The sequence below is a fragment of the Parasteatoda tepidariorum genome, chromosome 1 (genome assembly GCF_982258835.1).
Source record: "Parasteatoda tepidariorum strain Cologne lab strain chromosome 1, Ptep-v5.0, whole genome shotgun sequence".
Lineage (NCBI taxonomy): Eukaryota > Metazoa > Arthropoda > Arachnida > Araneae > Theridiidae > Parasteatoda > Parasteatoda tepidariorum.
The window spans coordinates 119610340-119633630 of NC_141755.1; the positions used below are offsets into that span (position 1 = coordinate 119610340).

A 23291-nucleotide genomic window follows, 5' to 3' on the forward strand; every position below is an offset into this window, starting at 1 on the left:
TTATACACCACAAACATGTTTCTTATTTAACATAATTTTTTAAACTAGCATTTATAATTAAATTACCTACTAATAAAGAATATCACACCTTTATAGTAATAATTCAAGAATAAACTTGAATATGAATCGCTATTTTAAATGTTAAAATAGCGTGAATATGAATCGCGATATAGGATTTTAAAAACTCAACAAACTGCGATATTGAATTTTTAAATTACGTAAATACGAATCACAATGCATAATTTTTGGATCGGGTGAATACGAATCGAAACATGTAACTCTTAAATCAGGTAAATACGAAAATCTGTTTGATATTACAAAAACGTCAATACGAATCGCGATAATAGCAGATACCGACACAACCAAAATATCAGCCAAATCAAATTGACGGTAGAATAATTTCTATGTTAACGCCTTGTTAGTGGGTAAGTTTTAAAATTTCGTCGGAACATAAGTTTTTAATTCGAAGAAGTCCGCGAATTATAAATCGTCTCTTAAAAAATCATGGTCTTGAGATCACTAAATTCTGCGAATGTTTGCGGGAAAAATCACCTCTTCTAGTTTTTAGATTCGGGAGAATGATACGAAAAAACCGGAATTCCGGGGTACGCCCGGAATACAATCACTCCTGGTCTATGGTGAACTTTTTAACTAAATGAATAAGGTTTCCATTTGTTGGTTTAAGAAAACGGATAAAAGTTATAAAATGCATAATTCCTTTTGAAGATTGTAGTATTTATAAAATTTATTTTATAAATAAAAATAAAAGTCAATAAATTTCTAATAGCTTGAGTTAAATATACTTACCACCAAAAAAAAGTGCATTTTTATAAACTAAATGAGTTTTTTTTTCTTATATCAATTACTATTCTTATAACAATTTCAATTCCAAAAATACTTTTTTTTACCATTACTAGAACTAAATGGCCCGTTAAAGGGTTAATCCCACTTTCTTTTAAAACACAATGAAAAATTCTATTAAGAAATATTTCTTTCTGTAAAGCTTTTGAATGTGCCTTCTTATAAACAATTTAAAGTGTATCATTAAAATTTGCTTACACAACAGTGATACAGAAATAAATTAGTTTAATGGTACTAGAATGAAATATATTATAGCAGTTCTAACTGCTAACACATATGACATTTAAAAATTAAAGATTTTTCTTAGATGATTACTAAAAAAACAACAAATACTAAATTCCTTTACCACACTGGCATAAGCCTGACTAGATCCAAATGGACGAACGACTAAAGGAACATCAAGAAAAGTGTCTTCTCTGGCACTCTCATATCCACACTAAGAAAAAGAAAAAAATAGCATATGGTGAGCATACAATATAGCAACATTCAACAAACTAAATTTTTTAAAAAAAAATCACATTTTTCTTTAATCATTTTGAAAAATTTTGATTCTTTTACAATCGTTAGTGATATCTTAAAACTTTTTCAAGCAACAGAAATCTGATTTAAGTGGCCAATATAAGAAGATGCTCGCGATTTAACATGCAAGGATCTTTGTCTTTTCTAACGCTGTTAAACACACTGACAAAGACCCTCTTGATTATATCAAAAATAATGTTCGTTTTGTGATGTTAAATGGCAAAGAGCGAATTTAATCAGAAATCATGGTTTCGCACGAGGATCACTGTTAACATGTAGAACGCAATGCATAGTTTTTTCATGCACCTTTCCCCCGGGGATTTTACGTTTCCGGAAAATTGTTTTCAGCGGTACTTACATTATTTTGTGGTTTCCGAGCATTTTATTTCGTCAGGATTTAAAGTTCAACACCAAATTTTACCCAAATTACATACCATTACAGGGAAATAATTGGTAACCTAAAACATACGCCATTTCTAATGCATTTCATGCACTATTTTATAGCCGCTGCATTTAAAGATAATATTAAAAAATATTAGAAAATTTCAAACAGCATTGAAAGATCTTAAACATAAAAATTGTACAAAAGTATTACTAACAAAAATAAATAACTTTTTTCATAAGAAATAGGTCAGAAAGTTTGCACAGCTTACAAATGATTACTACAAAATAATATGTAATCTAAAACATTTTTAACAAAAGAAACTTTGATTAAATTAAGTGGGGATTTATACTTATTTATTGATCCAAGAAATCTCAACAATAGCGGGTACTAAAGAGACATCAATTAATTTTAGGACATTTTGCCAAAAATCAAAATAGAATTTATTCAATGAATTTTTTTAATGTTTGAAACAAATAAAATATGACTAAACTGCTTACAATGATTTTACTGATATTATTATTTAGGTCTGAAGAAAACACTAAATGGACATAATTCTCCTGTCTCTCTTTATAAGCATCTGAAATGGATTTTTAAGTTTTAGCTACCACCTGAAACATTAGTCACCCCTTGTAATTTTTTTATTAAATTATTGTTTAACTAAACTAAATGACACAGTTCAATTTAAAACGAACTGAACTAGAGGAGGAACTGAATGATAAATGAAATGTGGGAGGTCACTTGCAGAGCCTAGGATGCATTTTGAAACACTGAATGAAGGGAAGTACACTAAAGGAAACATTTAAAGTTTCAAAATTTGAGTACAATACAATTAAGAAATTTATTTCATCACGGTTGCCACTCAAATCTTGAAAATAAATTCCCTGTGTTTCCCCTGTACATATTATACACAATATAATTAAAAAAGAAAAACATAACCACTGTGCTCTAGTATGAGCTGTATTGGGCTAACTATACTAGTTATAATTGCTGAAAAAACTGAAGGAAAAAAGGAACAGCTGAACATATTTAAAACAAATGCTATAGTAAATGAACTAGTTTAATATAACTGAAATATCATCCTTAAATATCCCACAGATTGCACATTGAGTGGTTACCATTTTTAAAAAAATAAAAATAACTAAAATTCCCTGTATTTTCCCAGTTTCTAAAGAAAAACTCAAACTTCCCTGTTATATTAGGCGATTTTTAAATTCCCTGTATTTTCCCTGTTCTCCCTGTGGAGTGGCAATCCTGTTCATACATAAAATATAAAGATAGGTCATTTCTCGTAGAGAACATGAAGGTAAAATTTTACATGATCTTTACCACTCAATAAAAATAGACTTAAGTTTTTAATTAAAATAATTGTAAAAAATATTCAAATATTTACCTCAAGGCATTTCACATAATCTTTTAATTTTCCTTCATATAGACGACTAATAAGATCAGCTTGTTCTGTGTTTTTGAACTTTTGCTCTAAAGCATCAAACATGACACGACATAGCTCTTGAACATCATGTTGTTGCCAGGCTACAAAATAAAAATGTGGATAAAAATAGCTGTAGTTTGATAAGTATACAAGCAACATAAAAAAAATGGTTGATAAGTTTAAGATGAAACAATAAAAAGGAAATTTCAATTTAAAGAATAACCTTATTTAAGGAAAATCAAACAAAAATAAAAAAGCAATTCTTAAATAAGAAAATATTTACACACATTTTACATGAAATGAGACAGCTGGTTCATATGGAATTTCATGACACAAGAATACTTAATAGGTATCAATTTAATATTGATGAAAAAATACTAATATTACTATGAGTATGATACACTATTTATAATACTAAGTATGATGCACTATTTTAAAAGTATAAGATTATACTTTTATTTAGTTTGTACTTTTGTTTACAAAAATTCTTGTCTACTGCTCCAAAAATAAGTTTAATTGCAATTCTTTTATCTCTGGCTATATACAATAAAAATTACAATATTCTTATTAAAAAGAAAAATCAAAGCATTACTGATAAAAACATAATTTACCTTCACTACTATCCCAACCAAAGCTAGTTGTAAGCTCTGTTGTACCAACTGCAGGTTTATTTGAAGTCTATATAAGGAAAGGAAGGGAAAATAAGTTTAAAAATTTTAATGAAAATAAATACTAATTCATCATAGCTGCCAACTTTAGGAATAAAAAATTCGGAACACTATATGTGACAAAATTATACGCACCAATTATAAGAGTAAGACAAAAATTCAACTATTAAATCATAGCATTAATAGTCATATATTTAAATATCTTATGTAAATTAGTAAAACAAAACTATTATCACTATCTTTTGCGGGAAATTTATAACATTAATATTTTATAATTAGGAATACCGGTATAATAGCTTAAAAACAACCATTACATATTAATATATAATTATTCTTCTCCAAATTATAAAACACAAGTAATTTATAATCTACATCATAAACAAATATTTATCATGCAAGTGTTTAAATACTACAATAAATCTTTAAAAAAATAATTATAGTATTTTCCAATAAAAAGCTACTAAAAATTACTCTTGCACAATATTCACAGAAAGCGTGTTTGCAGCGATCAGAACAAGGAATTGATTTAAAAACAAAAATACTGCAATTTTACAAAAATTATTTTTTTTTTTAATAGAAGTATCAGATTTTTAGATTTGATTTAAAAAGAAACAAATCCGAAAAATTCTGAACAGCTGACAGCTATGATTAATTAATACTCTTATACACCTAACCAGCACAAATTTAATTATTTTAATAAATTAACAAAAAGGTCTAGATTATTCATCGCAATTAAAAATATTGTATAAATATATTTCATATAAATCTATAATTAATTTTTGAGACAATGGTAGCTCTTATAACTAAAATATAATGTGTGTTTTGTATCCTTTTTAAAGTTGTTGCAAAACAAAGGGGTTTAAATTCAGGGCATAGATAGGCAGCTGGTATAAGTCAACTTGATCTCCAGAAGAAAAAAACCTAGGTAAACGCAAATATAATAAAAACGGCTTCCCGCTATTGTAATAAAATACAGTTCATAATATTTGTCCTCATATGCAAATTGGAGAAAAGATCTGTACATAGACTAGCACAAAGGGTACCAAAATCAAGAATAGGGTTGGCCAATATGCATCTAGACTTGTATTCATACCTGCCAGCATTGGAGAAATAAAATAACAGAGATTTTACTAGCGACATTTTTTGGGCTACAAGTAAAATTTTGATACATCATCCATAACCATAAAAGTCAAAATTGGAAATAATAAAAATATTTATGTTCAGTAAAATATATATATATATATATATATATATAAATCTTAATCAAAAGAATATTTTTTAAACCATTATTTATAATTACTTGAACTATAAACACTCAACATTACTGCAGTGCTAGCAAGAGCACTATCTGTTGAAAAATAAGAGAAGTATTTTTGCTATTTGTAAATATTTGATCACTGATTTTTTTTCTTCCAATTTTCTTCAACATATACGGAGAAATTTGAGAATATACGGGTAAACAGGAGATAGTTGTAAAATACAGGAGTTTTCGTTAAAAAACAGGGCACTTGGCAGGTATGTACGCGTATTTCTGCTCTGGAATCTTATTAAGATTGAAATTGCTCCTCATAAATTTTTGTTAAAACTGATAAATTGTTTTATAAAAAAAAAAAAAGACAACAAATCTTTCTTTTTAAAAAATCAGTAACTTACGTTATCTTATGCTCTAAAATTAAAGAGGAAACGACATACAAAAATAAAATTTTCAATATTTTATAAGCAAGTTCACTTATTTTAGGTACTTCAATCTAAATCAGTACAAAAATTGGGAGTAAATTTGAATAATGTTAAATAATCAATCAATAATTCTATAATACTTAAGATTATAAGAAATAAGACATAACAGTGTTGAAGCTTACTCCCATATTTAAAATTTCACTGCTCAAAATATTATGGGGTATTGCTCTCTAAAAATTACTTTTTAGACTGTGAATGCCCAAACAGTAAAAACCCTCAGAAATACATTTAATATCTCAGTTTGTATGATACATAGGTTAATTTTTTTTCATATATAATTTGAAATTAACCACTTCCCTGATTATCCCAAGTTAACTTGGATAAGTATATATTGCAATTTATATAAGTATATATTGCAATAAATAATTTTTTTTCATATATAATTTGAAATTAACCACTTCCCTGATTATCCCAAGGTTAACTTGGATAAGTATATATTGCAAATAGTTATTATCCCGAGAAAACTCTGGCGTAGCAAAATTTGTCAGTACGTTTTGTTTTATCACACTTTTACTCGGCAAGCAAAATAATAATGATGATTTGTTGTGACTAGAAGTTTGCCAAGTTTTGTTTGGGAGTTATGCTGTTGGACGCTGCTGCACATGTATTTTGTTTGATTGTATATACAATGGTTCCTCAATTTACATAGAAAAAAATGAGAGTTAAGAAGAAAAAAAAGGCAGATCACGTCACTGGCGTTAGAAAACTATCACTTTTGTGTTGTCCCTTGTTTTAAAAATTATTGGTACTTACGTATTAGAGCAACCAGGCCAAAATTCACATAAATCGCCAAATTTGGCGTAAGTAGGAAAAATTGAAATCAATTTTTTTTATAAAACAAAGTATTTTATAAACAAAATTATAAGCATATATTTTAATAACCTCTTAGATTACATATTATTTCGACATCACATAGTGCATTATTTCTCATAACAAATACAGTTTTTGAAGTTATACTTCTTATGCGTTAAACGTTTAACGCTACATTTTTATTGGCCGGGAAATCACGTGGTAGGATCCAGTTTTCCCTCATTAATTTCCATATTGTTTGGTTCTCACTAGCATAAAATGAACAAAAGTCATAAAACTTTTGTTTCTATAAATACTTTTTTAATTTGTTTTGATACACATATAATTTAATAGGGAGCAGGAAAAAAGAGTCGTTAAATAGAACTAGTGATCCTTCTACGACTGCCGATTCTTCTACAATTAACGTCGCAGGTTACGAAGTTTAACTTTTTCCGCGCGGAGGGACTCCACGCACTTTTTTTTATATTATTTTGTTTAAACCATGTATTATTTTGTTAAAAGCCACGTATAACACGTAGGGTTGCTGTAAGTAGGGCCGCCAAATTTGGCGTAAGTAGGGTCACCAAATTATCATATAAAAACTAATATTTAACTTTTTTCATTTGCCCAAGATAATTTGGGATAGTAAACTAATCGTAAATCAAATGTTTTTTACATATAAAAAAATAAATTTTCAACTTAAAACTTGTGTATTATGTTTTGTTTTAGTTCCTTGTATTTATTAATATAAAAAAATATGATGATATTTTACATTTTTTTCCTCTGAAAAATTGGTAAAGGAAGCACTTAATATAAAAAGTATCAGTTAAGCAAGGCATTTTTATTTTGTTATACTTTTTTTACAAAAAAAGTTATAAACCATGAACTACACCCATAAAGTAAAATATGACGAACCTGTAACAATAAAAACAACCTTTGAAGTTGATAAGGAATGCTCTTTGTTCCGTCTTCCTCAGTACCATCAAATTCCCACCTGAGCAGAACAAACACAATAGATTTAAGAAACTAGAATAAATTATAAATGACACAAACAGATAAAACTGTCATTTCAGTTTATGAATGGTTCACATAAAACAAAATCTTTCTTGAAAATATACTCTTTCCACTCATCTGCACTTGAAGACCCATCTGCAAGGTGAACTTGACATTCTTAGAAGTTTAACATTCGAGATTATGGTCTACACTAAATATTATCAATCATGAGGTTCTTAGTAGTTTTATATATTCACTGAAATGAATTAAAAATATTTGAAATAATAATAAAGTAAACTAGCTACTAACGTCTAAGATTTATTGTGAGTTTCGGATATTTCTTTTTGTTTAAACATTTATTATTTCTTCATTAACCAATTTTTTTATATTATTCCATTAAAAATTTAAAACAAATCAGAAAAACCATTGACGTTAAGGGAACACCCATAAGAAAATAATAATTAAAAAAATTTATAGTGTAAAGAGGGAAAATCAGGTGTGGTTGTAAGATATAATTGACCAATTGAAGATTGTGATGAAAACAAGATGAAATTTGACAGTTGGAGATGATAACTGGATCATAATTAATGTAAAACTTTTATTTAGTATTTGTAGATACAAAAATTATACTTTATAAGACTTCCAGTTAAATAAATTTTGCATAATAATATTAATAAGGACAGGCCACGGGAGAAAAATTACCCATGACATGCCTAATCAAAAAGTAATTGAATTGTTCCCAAAAGACAGTTAGAATCATGAGAAGAGATCCATGGTTGGTGATTTATCGAAAAATAACATAGCCAAAAATAAAGCCAACCCCTCATAATCAATATTAGGTTTGAAAAATAACTTGGTGATCGCAAATCACCAACAAGACTTTGAAAATTATTATAACCATGCAGCTAAAACAGATTTGAGGTAAGAAATAAAAGAAAAAAGAGAGTGATAAATAGATTTTTGCTTCCGATTAGGCGCGGCAGTGAATTAATGAGTCTATATTAGCATAGTGATGAGACATGGGTTCAATTTGACACGCCCGAAACGAAACGACAATCACAATAACGACGCTTACGGAGAGCTATTCAAAACAAACGAAGAGGCAATCTTCTTTTCAACAGAACAGACTTCTGGAATTGTTCTGATACAGGACAATGCCATCCCCACAGCGCTCGTGTAACCCAACGACTCCTTCAGCAATTTCACTGGGACATTTTCGAACACCCACCATACAGTCCCGACCTAGCACCAAGTGATTATCATCTTTCCCCTGAACTGAAGCAATGGCTTGAAAGGCAGCACTTCCAAACTGACGTGGAGCTCAAAGAAACCGTCACAACTCACTTCCAATCATTGGTGGCTACATTTTATGAAGAGGGTATTGCAAAGCTTGTTCACAGATATGACAAATGCCTTAATCGTCAAGGTGATTATGTAGAGAAATAAGCTGTAGTGTATATTACTTTTGGTAATAAAATCTTTTTTTTTATATTGACCTGCCTTTTCTTTACAGCCCATCGGAGGTTGGAAAAAAAAAAGCCCTCGTACATAATACTTTACTGCAGATATTTGAAAAATATGTTAACACATAATTTTTTTTTTAAAAAATGAGAGTTTATTATTTTTTTACTAATAAATACGTTTTACCAATGCAAATACTGATACATTCGTCAAACAAAGAAAAATTAATTTAGTTATTTTTGCACAGTTCTTTTGAAATTATTTACTTATTGAAATCACATTATTTGCTCCTAATGATCATAATTAATTAAACATCTTAAATGGATAAAAAATGACAAAATAGTAAGCTAATCAGAGATGAAAATAGGATTTTCCGTAACTATTCTATATCTTTCTCTCTCTCTCTCTCTATATATATATATATATATATATATATATATATATATATATATATATATATGTATAAATGTACATATTTACATACATAATTATCAAAATTTATTGTATTTTTCCTTCTATTTTGTATGACTACAAATGCTTAACGTTTTAGCTTTGAAATTTTGAACCCAATCCAAAAGACAGGGGAACTCCTGGATCAAGTAATAGGAGAAAATTGCCACTGTAGAAGAAAACCACAAAAACATCCTATGATTAGCCCGACAGTAAAGGGACTCTAACCCACCATCTGCCTACCACTGAGGACATTTTACGTCTGCACTGTGGCAAAGTTCACCTCACTGAGAGGCGAGGGCTCTATCACCTAAGTCACCATGGCAATTAACTTTAGAATAACTTGTTTTACCCATAATTTTGTACATGTCCCTAACTTTTGTATAATTACTACTCTCTGAGTATGGAGAGTGCCAATAAAACAATATAGATAACTTTAGTTAAAGAAAGTATAACTATCAAGTTACACAGAACAGTAAATTTTAATTGCAGTATCATTTCTTGCAGGTTCAATAAGCTTAATTTCACCTTAAAAAATCTTTGAGTCACTCAATTGAATGTCCATTTGAGAAATTGCAAGCAAACAAAAACTAGAACAAAATGGAACAACTTATTTTTAATAGAGGAAATGAAATAGTTGTTCATGTAGCTGACAAAAACCATTGTTTTATAATTACTGTCCCAACCAGAAATGTTTTTAAAAGGGGAAAATAATTGCTTAAGGGTCTATCATTACTACACGATTAGAAGAAATTTTTTTAATGTGTTTGATTCATTTTATTTTATTTAGTTTCTTTTTTTGTCTCAGACAGTAAACAGCAATAAAAAAACATTATTAATGGATAATAAGAATATTGTTAATAAACATAAGAATAAATCTTAAAACTTTAGAACAAATCTATCACTGTTATTAATATTATTGGGACAAAGTTAAAATAGTGTACTTAAAAGCATTTAGTTGGTAATTCTGTTTTGTGTTTCAAATATAGTTTGATTTAGAAAATCAAAATATAAACTTTGTAGAGTAAAATTTAATAGATAATTTTTTTTTCGAATCTTAACTGCATTTTAATTTACTTTTTCAAATTATTGATTGGAAATTTTTTGTGTTATCTTTTTACTCTTATTGAGAATCACTAATAATGCTAAATCACTTTAAGTTATAATTGTAACAAAATTAACAACTAAATTTTATAATTTTTTGTCAGTTATTATTTAAAAAAATTTTTAGTATAAATAACAGCTTAGTTACTTTAAAAAAATTACTTATTGTAGAAATATAAATTAATTACTTGTTAACATATTTTTTTTTAATATATTTCAGATGAATTGTATAAATATAGGTGATAAAAGAAGAACAAGAATAAAACTAAAATTTAACTGAAACTTAACTGTGCTGTTCTGATGAAAAATTTTATTGGTCACATGCACAAGATATAAAAGAAAGGAAATAATGTGTAATTTAAAAAATTCAACCAAGGTAAATTTCTATATCAATTAAACCATAAACAATTTAGAGGATATATACTAATTGTACAAACAAAATTTATTATGTTTTTTAATATTTATAATGCAAGTGGTGGAGAAATTTTAAAAAAAATTGTTTTTTAGTTTATTACTAGTCCTTTTTGGAATAAAAGCCCTCATACACAGTTATACATTTTAAAATAATAAACAAGAGTTCTGGTTATAAATTATGTGTTTGCTTACAAAATGGATCCTTACTAAATGCAATATAAAAACATTAGTAATACAAAGATGTTTTCAAAAAGTTTAAATTCTTACGAAAATTCTTAATATTTCTTCAAAATTCTAGATTTAATCTCTTTTTTAAGAAAATATTAAGTTTTCAACAAAATATTTTTCCTATAGTAACATATTAATTATTGATTCATAGAAAGAAAGAAAAATTCCTTCTTGTGATTCAGTGAAGAAACAGTAATTACAATTTTTTGTGCAATTTTAATTTATGCCACAAAATTTGTATTTTTAAAGTTTTTCAATCCTCACTGTTGATTTTCATGCTTAAATGTATGGTCTAAATATAAAAATGATCAACAGTAAGTCAAATATGAAATGAATTCTTTTTTAATTGTCTCAGGCAAAAGTAAACATTTATAGAGAAAAAAAATCACATATATAAATATTTATTTAGATTTTTTGACAAAGAATGAAGACTAAAAGTATGTACATTGAAGTTTCAAATTAGTTTTTAAGTAAAAAAAAAATGCCACTGAAATGTGGAAAGAAAAGTGTTTGTACAAATTCCGATTGATAGCTAGTTGAAACTTAAGTGTTTCTAATGATACTTTTTTTCCTGTTCTTTCTGGCAGCTGAACAGGTTTTAGTTTTCTGAAAATTTATCTCCTCATAATGATTTGTCACATTTAAATATTAATTTACAGCCTTCAATGTGTTTTACTCTATTGTCTTCATTCTTGACATGGTTTTTATAAATATATCAGGGGTGACTGTGGCAGAAAATGAAAATCCCTGAAAATTTAAAGAGCAAAAATTCGATAACAAGATATCAATTTATATACTATTCATATTTAATATAATTTTTTGAACTAAGATTTATAATTAAATTACCTTTCAATAAAACATACTTTTATAGTAACAAATTTAAGAAACAATTTAGTTCTTACAAGAATGGCGATATCGGATTTTAAGAATGAGGAATCAAAAAATTACGATATCGTGTTTTAAAAGCGCGTAGATATGAATCATGATACTGGATTTACGAAAGCGATAACACAAATAGCAACATCAGATTTTTGAAAAGCGTAAATACGAATACAACTAGGCGCAGTTTCAAATATTAAAAACAATCAAAATCCGACAAATAAAAAAAAAATCAAAATTGCGGAAGAGTCACTTGTTTTGTTAACGCAATTCATCGAAGGTTTCAAAATTTACATTTTAGAATGTAGAGCTTAATTCTTACTTTAAATTTTTGCGAAACATTTTGTTGGATTATAAGTTTTTAATCGCAGAAGTTCGCGAATCAAGTTTTGAGGTACGCTGAATTCCGTAAAAAATCACATGACCTGGATGATTGTCCTAGTTTCTAGGCGTGGACAGATTACACAAAAAACCTGGAATACAATCACCCCGGATATACATAAGAACCCTGTAAAAACAGGTGAGAGAATAAGTACAAAATTAGTTATTAATGAATATATTACCTATATAAAGCATTTCTAAACTCTGGAGTCATGAAAAGTGTCTGGAGGAGACTGTTAAGGTAACAGGTCATTGCTTGATTAACAAGTCCAACATAACCTTTAGCGAATAAATAATCAGTTAGCTTTGTACTAGACTAGAAATGAGGCATAAAATAATTTAAAATGCATAAAATTTCTGACAATTTAAACAGCTTTGTTTAGTTCAACAAAGTGTTAGTAAGGAAAATATCTATCTTATCTAAGGTTTAATTGCATAAAAACAAATTGAGTGAATTATTTATGCCACACTACAACTGTACTCACAGGCTATAAGCAATGATCTGTAAAATGGGTAGTTAGAAAAAGGATGATATTACCGAACAATTTATTCAGGGTTGCCACTCAAAATCTCCCGTGCTTTCCCCATAAATATTATACGCAATATATTAAAAAGGAAAAACACAATCTTGTATGCTCCTGTATGAGCTTTATTGGGCTAACTTTACTAGTTGTAATTGCCAAGCCTGCCAACATTGGAGAAATAAAATAACGGAGATTTTACTATCGACATTTCTTAGGCGATGAGCAAAGTTTTGTTACATCATGCATATGTATGCATTTATGCAGAATCGCATAAGTAATAAAGAGTGTTTCAAAATTGGAAATAACATTTACATTTAGTGAAGTAAAAAATATGTATACAAATCTTAATCTAAAGAAGACTTTTTTAAACCATTATTTATAATTACTTAAACTCTAAACACTCAATATACTGCAGCCCAGAAGCAGAAAGTGCCTAAAACTGTACGTCGCAGAACAAACGAAGTCCTGCAGAACAATTTGTATCTTGAATAAGAGACACAAATTTCAGCACATTTATCAGTAATCTCCCTTTTCCGTATTTTTGCCATTCTGAGGAGGAAATTAGCGAATTAGGTTTTGGCTATAACTTTTTTATAATATGGGTGTATCAGTTTTTAGCATACAGCAGGAGAAATCGATCACCATTTTTATCAAGAGAGCTTCTAAAGCAAGCCGTAAAAGAATTAAATTCAGAGATTTCCAATTTCATAAAGTTTAGGACTTTTATATTTTCCATTCTTATTTCAGAAGCAATTTGTGAATCATGGGGATCCGTGATTGACAGAATTGTTTCTGAAAGACCAAATGCTTTTGATGGAGATGAAGAAGTTGTTGAAAAAACAGACCAGCGAATGTTTGTGTTTGCAAATGGTGCACCATCTGGGCACTTGTCCCTTCGAAAGATATTTAAGGCAGCCCTTATTTTAATGTTTGGACCTTCATATCATATGCATTTTATTAACAATTCATCCTCATCATTGTCATTAACAAAATTTTGTTCCTCAAGAGTGATTGAAAAAGTAACAAATCAAGAATGTTTGCCTTGGTTTAAAAAATAATGTATTGTATCTGTGTGTAATCCTGTATTTTAATAAATGAAAATATAGTATTTACGTAAAGTTGACTTTTTTTCGCTGGGAAATGCTTGCAGAACATTTGTATAAATTAATAAGTCCTGTTGCAGAACATTTTAAAGCTTATGGGTACTGCAGTACAGGTTATAGAATTGAGGAGTATGAGAAGCATTTCTGCCATCAGCGGATATTTTATCACCAATTTTTATTTATTTTTCTTCAACAAATACGGAGACATTTGAGAATACATGGGTAAACAGGAAATAGTCGTAAAATAGAGGAGACTTGGCTGGTATGCAATTTGATCAGATACTGAACCATCAGCAAGTGGAATAGAATCCCGGTACAAATCACGGAAAGCAGAGCTTTAACCCACTACGCCAGCTTAAAGGCTCATTTGCAAATTAACATTTAATTTGATTATGCTCAATTCTTTATCCCCCCAAGTGTTTAGAATAATAATAGTAGCATTAGTGTCAACTGTAAAACTTATCTGCATTAAAATAAAATAATATTGTAAATAATTGTAAGTAACTGATAAAAATAAAATGTCAGATACCCGTATCTTGTTTAGAGGCAACAGCATTGCTATAGGTGTAATTCTTATAAAGATCTCGTATAGGAAAAGAAGGTTGAGTAGAAAGAGTGACATTAGTATCCATGGCAGAATTATCAGTATAGCTGAATGATTGCTCTACTTCTGTGGTCTGAAAAACATTTATTAAATAAGATTAACTTGAAACCAGGGTTGCTACTCAAATAGAAAAACAAACTCCCCTGACTTTTCCAAACATACTTTTAAAAAATTCCAGTCTATTATTGCAGTTTGTACTGACAATGCCGAGGTTAAAACATACAGTGAACCACAAAAAATTATTATTAGTAATTTATATTTTAATTCAATAAAAATATATCATAAGAGAAAAAAATATTTAAAAAAATTTCTTTACCCATTAGTAAACAAATAAAACTATAATTTTTGTTTTAACTCTGCAATTTGGAAGTCAAAAGCAGAAAAATTCTTGTTTAATTTTGCATTCCTGTTTAATTAAATTTTTTACATTGCACCCGCAGTGATGCGAAAAATGCAAAATTGAACAAGACAGGGGTGATTGTGAGCCCAAGTCAAAATTCTGAAAAATTTCTTGGGTTATGATATATATAAATATATAAATATTTGAGTTATGATATGAATAAAATAATTACAGAAGTTTTTTTAGGAACAGATGCATTTTTATTGCCAATAATCAGGTTATTTCTCTCATTATCACCACATCGAAATCCTAACTCTTCTAAAGTTTCTTCTGTGTGTTCATGAATGTGGATCTGAAAGAAAATATTATATGATTTACTGAAAGCAATGAGCAATAAAATTTATTATTAAAAAAAAAAGAGTTCAACAATCGATTTTTTATTCTTAAAAAATATAAACTCTACTAAGAAATAAAAAAAGAGGAGTAGTACCAGGGTTAGACCAGGGTGAGTAGCCAAATCTTTCAACAAAAAATAAGCACCTTTTAAATACTTTTAAAGTACAAAAAAAAATATTTTTAAGCACTATATACATTGACAAAATGCAAAATAATTAGTTTCTGGCAAAGAACTCTCTTCTTGATTATATTAGCCATTATAAAATGATCAAGGGATTTTTCGGTTCAATTTCAGACGGTGGAAAATGAAGCATGAAATTGAGAATATCTTGCAAAATGCAGCAGAGTTGCACATGAGAGTGCAATAATCTTATCAAAACCAGCTAAGTAGACGCACATGTGGACTCCCAAGTACTTCATCAAGCATGTAAATTATTGGAGCTTTCACATGCTACAGACAGACAGTACGCGAAATGGATTGTGGTTGAATGAATTGTGAAAACATTGAATAGAGCAATGTAAAAAGCACACTTTTGCCTAATATGCGGCGAAAATCGACATTGTAAAGAAGAAATTCTCATTTTCAAAAAGTGAAAATTAACCACTTTTTAAAAACACCCAATGAAAAAAGAACCTTTAAGGGCTTTTAAAAAACAAAAATTGAAAATGAGCACCCTTAAGCACTTTTTATAAACACTATGCAGCATATTAGACACTTCCTTGTAAGAAAATACTCTTAAAAAAGTTAAACAAGAGTTGATATTGAATGAAAAAAAAACTATCACTAAAGTCTAAAAACAATATATAAAAAATTTAAGCTAAATAAATAATTATGCAAGAAATTGTGATAATTATGTCAGAAATTTGGATTTACCAAAATGAAACTAATTTTTACTCAATAGATTATAATTCATTCCTTAATTGCAGAAATAATAATCGCTCTGGAGGTGTTTGTGTTTTTATTCAAAGATGTCTTGATATTTCAGAGTTAGCTATACATTTTGTTTCCGCAGAATCTATATTACTTTATTGCAAACCTTTGGATTTATTATTTCTATCTTTATATAGATCTCATGATTTTAGTGTTGATTTTTTTAATACTGAACATAAAGTAATAATTTCTAAACTTAAATATTCTAATGTAGTACTGATGGGTGATATAAATATTGATATTCTTAAGGGACCGTTCAAAAAGGACGAACACAAAAATGGAGAAATTTCAACCCCTCCCCCCCTTTCGTACATTACCGTACATAAGGTCTTACTCTCCTCCCTTTGAGTACGTACATTTACTTTTCATAAAAATTAAAATAATTATGTTTTAAATAAAATTAAATATTTATTTAAGGAGTGTGTAGGAAAAAGTCAAATTTAAATTTGGTGTATGCTTATAATATACGTACTTTGTATAATACCTCCCCCCTCATTGTACAAAACTGTACAAAATAGCAAATCCCCTCCCCCCCCCTTCGGGATGTAGGTACTTTTTGAATGGCGCCTAATGATGATTTTATTACTCATGAATATATTAATTCATTATGCCAATTTGGATTTCAAAATTACATGGACTCAACTAGAGTAAATTCCTCATCAACTTGCATTGATCATGTCTTTGTAAAGACAAATGAATTTTCAGTGAAATCCGGATTATTCATAAATGACATAAGTGATCACTATCCAACTTTTTGCAGTATTTATAACGATAAGGTAAATAAAATTATGGAAACTGAAAATAAAATTTGAATCAACTATAATAAGCTCTATAATTATCTGTCATATTACAAATTTAATTACAATCCTCAAGATTCTCTTGATCAACAATATCTAAGTTGTCACAGAAAACCCCCCCAAAAAAATCTGCCACAGGGCACTTAAACAGTTAATAAATAAAACTATACAAGAACATTTCACGATGACATATAAAATTTAAGACTTAAATTAACATTAAGTGCAGAGGACCTTTAAGCATTAGTATGAGAAGCAAATTAATAAAAGTAATCATCTTAATCAAGTTGAGTTAAATTCCTTAAGTATGATAAAAGGGAAAAAGTCAGAAATCATTTGATAATTATCATTATAAAGAAAAGATTTAAGTTCAAAAATAGGATGAATAATCAAAATATAATCACATATTTTCCAAAACAATTTCCTCAAAAATTAAAGTATTAAGTTTATTAAATAAAAATTGCAAGTAAGATATGACAAACCGTTTCTTTATCACATATCCTTTGCAAGACTAACTCAAAACTGTCAGGTTCATACTGAAATTTTTTTCCAACCTCTTGCATTAACTGTGATGCCGTTGTAGAAGCTGGCAAATTGATGACAGATTTATTATTGTTAAGCTGAAAGGAAATAATTACCATTAATAACTAAAGACCATCATTATTAAAATTATCAAATAAATTATTAAGTAAAATTATCATTATATAATAGCAAAAACTGTCTTCAATATTTTTTTCACCAAGTGCAGTTTCCTAAAAATTTGTGAAAATTAGATAATCCTTTAAATTATTTTTTTTTAGAATTATCTTAAGTACTTTTTATCCACACACACACACAAAAAATCTATTCTACAGGGTTTCTACTCCTTTATCTAAGTAAATATTAGGGATTTTTAAGAACCTTTAAAAAAAATTAACGATTTTTTTTTTTTTTTTTGAAAAATTAAGGGCTTTAAAAATTGTATTATAATTGTTTATTATCAAATATACATCTATCCACAGTGACAGTACCAATTATTTACCTTTATTTAAATATATATATATATATATATTGCAAAGCAATATAATATAGGCCCAGGCAATATAGGCAAATCTGGGCAGGTTTTTTTTTTTTTTTTTTTTGGTGGGCCCACTTAAAGAAACATTTTATTTAAAGGTGGGTTTTATTCAAAATTTATTGTACAACATCCAGGCATAACAGATTAACATTATTTTTTCTTTATTAGGAACAGAAAGGTTTATAAACTTTAAAAAAAAAAGGCTAAAAATAATATCTTAGTAAATTGAATATACCTATATTTAAGGCCCTATAAATTATGCTGATCTTTTAAGAGAAAAAGAGGACAATTTTTTTAAAGTGTGGATGATTCAGAAAACAACTAAAACAGAAAAGGAAAGAAAAAAACTAAATTGAAAACAGGAGCTTTCATTTTCTTTACTGTTTCAATAATAATTTTTTAAATATTACAACAAGGATATTATCCGAGGATAAATTGTTCAAGTTATCCAAGGATAAATTGTTAAAAGAATTCTAAGAGTAGAAAAAGAAAATGAAGTCATTTTGCCAAAATATGCAGAAAATAAAAATTAGGTGGTTATCTGCTTATTCGTACAATTTGTAGGGCCCTACCTATGTGAAAATTAATATTAATCTAGACATAGAAATGTGATTTACTTGGCCATTGGACAAGTCTCGAATGATGCACAGAGCTCGAGGTTCATCAGCAGCAGTTGTTGCGGTGGCGCACATCCCCTAAAGGTTAATTTTGATTAGTAAAATTGATAAGATAAAAACAGTTATATTTGTAAACATTTTTTCTAGTAAAAAAAAATTTTGCAGTTTAAAATTCAAACACAGTTAAACTAAATTTTTCTTTTTTATTAAAGAAATTGATTTTTATTATTTTTTCCAAATCAAAGGCTTAAAACTAAAGACAGAATTTTTTTATTGTTCGAAATAATCCTGTAATATTAAATTATTAGGTGACATTTTATGACAACCATATTGAAAATGAATTACCTAACTTAACATTTTGCAATTATTAATGAGTAAATATTGTATTTACTATTATAGGAATTATATTATATTTATTATTATAGGAATTATATAATAAGCTTTTAAAATAGTTTCCGGTCAAAATTCGCAATTTAAGTAATGGATACAAATTTTCAATTAGGAATTAGCTTACACTACTAAACAATCTGTTTGATAAAAAATATTTACGTAATTTTATAGAAACCAAAAGTTGAATAAGAATTTAAAAAACTAAATTGTAGATAAAGTTGTAATGGTAACCAAACAAAAATGCGAATTTTATCCCAGTAGACTCCAGTAAATCTGTGTTAAAGCAATAAGAAATTTTGGGATGCTTTAATTTAAAAATTTTAAATTTAAACCTGTTAAAAAGCTTGTCATTACAAAATACAAATAATCTGAAAATCTAAAACTTCCCTAAAAAATGGTTAGTGCAACAAAAGAAGTGATAGTTACCAAAACCAAACACTTAACTTTTGTTAAAAAAGATAAAAAGATAGCAGCATTTGTTCTGAGAAGAACAAATACTGCTATCTTTTGTAGGATTCAGGACTTAAAATTTAAAACATTTTTGGTAAAAAAAAAGTCCGTATTCAAAACCCCCATAAAACTCTGGGTTTTGACAAAAACCCCAGGTGGGTTGGGAATTCTTTTTTCTTAAAAAAATCCCTGATCTTTTCAAACCTTAAACGGTTTAGAAAAAGAGCTGAATTCATTCTTGCTGCAAAAAAACTAACGGATAAAAACTTAATTGAATGGAATGTTTAATGGCATTATAACCTGAATTAGCTATGCTGACCAAAATATAAATGAAATTAAATAATTTAGTAAAGCTGATCAAATAATGCTATAAATTAAAACAACTCTGAAAAATTTCAGAATGTTTATGCAGTTAAAAACTACTACAAAAACAAACTACGACTAAAACGCAAGAATGTCAAATAAATAAAATTACTAGAACAATTGCATTTTAAACTTGGCCTTACATCCATAAAGAGTGACAATGACTATCAGTCAGATCCTGTTTAATTTTCTTGATACTATTGGCTAATTTCAAAATCAATATATTTTTAAAAAATATCACTTTTAAATTGAAAAAAAAAAAACTTTTAGAAAGATGGAACATAAAACCTTTCAGTAAGATTACATCTCTAACAGCTAACATTTAAAGGAAAATAATTTTCATCGATTTTGAAATAAGAAAGGCATAGTTTATATGTTTATTATAACTTTATTTATAATTACAAAATATGAGAAACACAAAAAGTTTTTAAATTTTTCATAATTATTTCCTTATTACTGATATCAAATACTTAAAAGTTTTAAAAAAAATTTAGACTCAAATTTATTTACGATACAAATACACAATAAACATTCAATTACATGTTAAGAAGTACGTAGTGACTGCGCGAAACTCTCGTCACAAAAAAACTAATTTCATAAGTTTAATGAAGATAACAGTTAATTTTTCACATTTACTTTTACAAATATTCACTATAGTCCTTTTAACACATTAAAATATTTTTGAACAACAGACCTAAATATTACAAGTGCTAATTATCAGTTACAAATTATCTTAAGTATTGCGTAAATATAAATTATTAAATGTGTAAATAGTTAAAATTAGTAACAAGAAAAGAAATTAACAATTAGCGAACAGATATGCAATCAGAATTAACTTCCTTTGCTATAGTGTACATTTTAAGAAAAATATATAGTAGGAAAATAACTTAAGAAATTTTAACATGGTATTGCTGTAACTTCACCAAATTTTTTTAATAAGTTTTGATTATTACTATTATTCTATAAAAACTCAAGTTTTTCAATTTGAATAATAATTTGTTCATCAAAGAATATGGAAATAACAATTTTCAGCACTTTTTCAACTAAATATCAAAAGTAAAACATGACACTACTACACTTATTATGCAACAATTGGCACAAATACCTGTTTATGGTAGCAATAAGCAAGGAAACAATAAGGTAAATAAACAATCCTATGCAATAAGGACAAACTCCATTAGCATTGTACTATGTTAAAATAAATAATTATTTTGAAGGTAAATAACCCTTAAGAGATTTTAGAATGAAATTGCTTCTAACACACACTTTTGGCAACTTGGGGAAAGAGAGAAAAAAAAAATTGGGTTGTGAGAGAGACTGCTCTGAAGAAGCTATTAATAGAACATGTGGCACCAATGATGAAAGTAGGAAATTCTATTCTTTGCCAACATCCAATCATTTTAGACAGGAAGAAAAAAAAATACACACAGTCGACCACCCTTCATAATCTTAGATTATCAGTTAAGCACCCATAAAAATACAGTTTACACTTCAATTCATAAATGCATTTCATCAAACCAAAAATAGTTTAGAAAAGACAAAACAAACTATTATGTGTCTAAAATAACTGGTTATTAAATAGAAAATAAAATTATAATTTCGTAAACAATATTTATAAATGATTAAAATATATCTCATTACTATTAAAATACTATTGCGTATTTTAAGTTTTTCATAAAATTAATAGCTCCATTTCAATACATTAAATTTCAGTCAAGAAAACAATATTGACAAGCTAAAAACAATTTTTATATTTATGCAATAAATTAGTTAAATACAGGGCTTGGAGTTTTTGTCAGGACAGTGGCAAAAACCTGGTAAAAACCTGCAAAAACCAAATTATCTAAATTGCTGATTAAATATTATTAAAAAATGCTTGAAGCAAATTTAAATCAATCATAAGGAATAATAATTTTGATACATTACATGAAAAAATTATTTTTAAAATATTAATAATTGATATAAGGGTAATAATATTTAAAAGATTGAAAGTTTTTGACCTCTTTTCATTTTAGAATCCTTAAATAAATGTTTTTTTACAAATTGTATTTTTTTTTTACTTCTTCATAATAACTTTTGGTATGTATTATCTTACATATCACTCTTACACTATATTTAAAGAGAGACATAAGAAAGTTAAGATGGATGTTTTATTAGATAGATTTTGATAATCACCTCATTTCCCAATATTACTTCAAAATGCAAACAAAACCACAAAATTTAAATTCTTGTGAAATTTCCCGAGAATTTTAAGAATTAATTTCTCATTTACACTAATGTCCTTCTGCCATTGAAAGAGTGTTTTTGAATTTTTCATTTGTACATTTTAAAATTCGGAATAGGTTGACTCTAAATAGTGTTTCAAAACTAGTGTTCTGTTATGATATGTTGAGATAGCACAAATTGTATTGTGATGATGAATAAAGTATTGAATTTGTGCAAATTTAAAATATTGTATTGATACCTGTATATTTTAATTAACTACACATGTTGATAGACATTTCATGCTTTAAATTATAGTTATATTAATTTAAAATAAGTTCATCTCACTGGAAAAAGAGAATAATCACTAATCTTCTGATCAATAATGTTTTAAACTACTAAAATGATAAATTAATAAATTATGATTTAATTATGGAATAATAATTTTTTATTTTTTTTTTAAATTATATATATTTATAGTATATATTTCAATTTTAGGAATAATTTTGAATAAAAAATGTGTTTTTGTCTTCTCCTCTTGGAAAATACAGGTTTTTGCCGCTTTGCTTGACAAAAACCTGTTTTGCCAGGATGGTCTTTTCCACCTGCGGCAAAATCTCACCAACCCTGGTTAAATATGCTAAAAATATTCAGAATTTCGTAAACAAATTTTATAATTAATTATTAATTCACACTAACAAATCAATCCCTTATGTATTAATATATATTTTTTAGAAACTGTTGTTGGTATAGCTCCCAAAAAATAGATTCAATGATTTCGAAAACCAGTCATTTTAAACAAAACTAATTTTACAGAAGAGACAAAGAAACTGAATAGTTTATCAGGTAGTGGTAGATAAATAGAACTTTTTTATTTTTTGATATTTAAATAAAGCTGGTTATTGTATTGCAATCAGGGTGGGTTTTTAACATAAAAAAACTGGTTTTTGATATAACGAGTCAAAAACCTACCAAAAAATGTCAAAAACCAGGGGAAATTTTGACATTGGAGACATTTTATTAGATACTAAAATATACACATTACTTGCATTATATTTCATATTTAAAAAATGTTGCAACAATTATTAAAATTATAAACTGGTTCTTCTAATGGTAATTTTAATACTTTAAAACCCATTTTATAACTATTTGGTTTATTGTATTACAGGCAATAACTATCAGTTGTTAGTTATTATCAATAAAAATATTGATTTTAATTCTT

General features: G+C 27.4%; 1 protein-coding gene across 3 annotated transcripts in view; it reads right to left on the bottom strand.

Moving 5' to 3' along the window:
* The window catches only part of Usp47 (ubiquitin specific protease 47), a 109392-nt gene that overhangs the window by 73852 nt on the left and 12249 nt on the right, over nucleotides 1–23291 (bottom strand). For 2 of the 3 annotated variants that reach the window (XM_043052876.3, XM_043052877.3), the window contains exons 2-10: nucleotides 18665–18742; nucleotides 17473–17610; nucleotides 15102–15221; nucleotides 14455–14602; nucleotides 12481–12577; nucleotides 7304–7382; nucleotides 3806–3872; nucleotides 3156–3295; nucleotides 1208–1297 (exon numbers count right to left, since the gene is read on the bottom strand). In XM_043052876.3, the coding sequence (XP_042908810.1) occupies nucleotides 1208–1297; nucleotides 3156–3295; nucleotides 3806–3872; nucleotides 7304–7382; nucleotides 12481–12577; nucleotides 14455–14602; nucleotides 15102–15221; nucleotides 17473–17610; nucleotides 18665–18742 (957 nt within the window). Of the gene's footprint in view, nucleotides 1–1207; nucleotides 1298–3155; nucleotides 3296–3805; nucleotides 3873–7303; nucleotides 7383–12480; nucleotides 12578–14454; nucleotides 14603–15101; nucleotides 15222–17472; nucleotides 17611–18664; nucleotides 18743–20972; nucleotides 21160–23291 lie in introns of those variants that run through there. The other variant, XM_043052878.3, reaches the window with a different exon arrangement.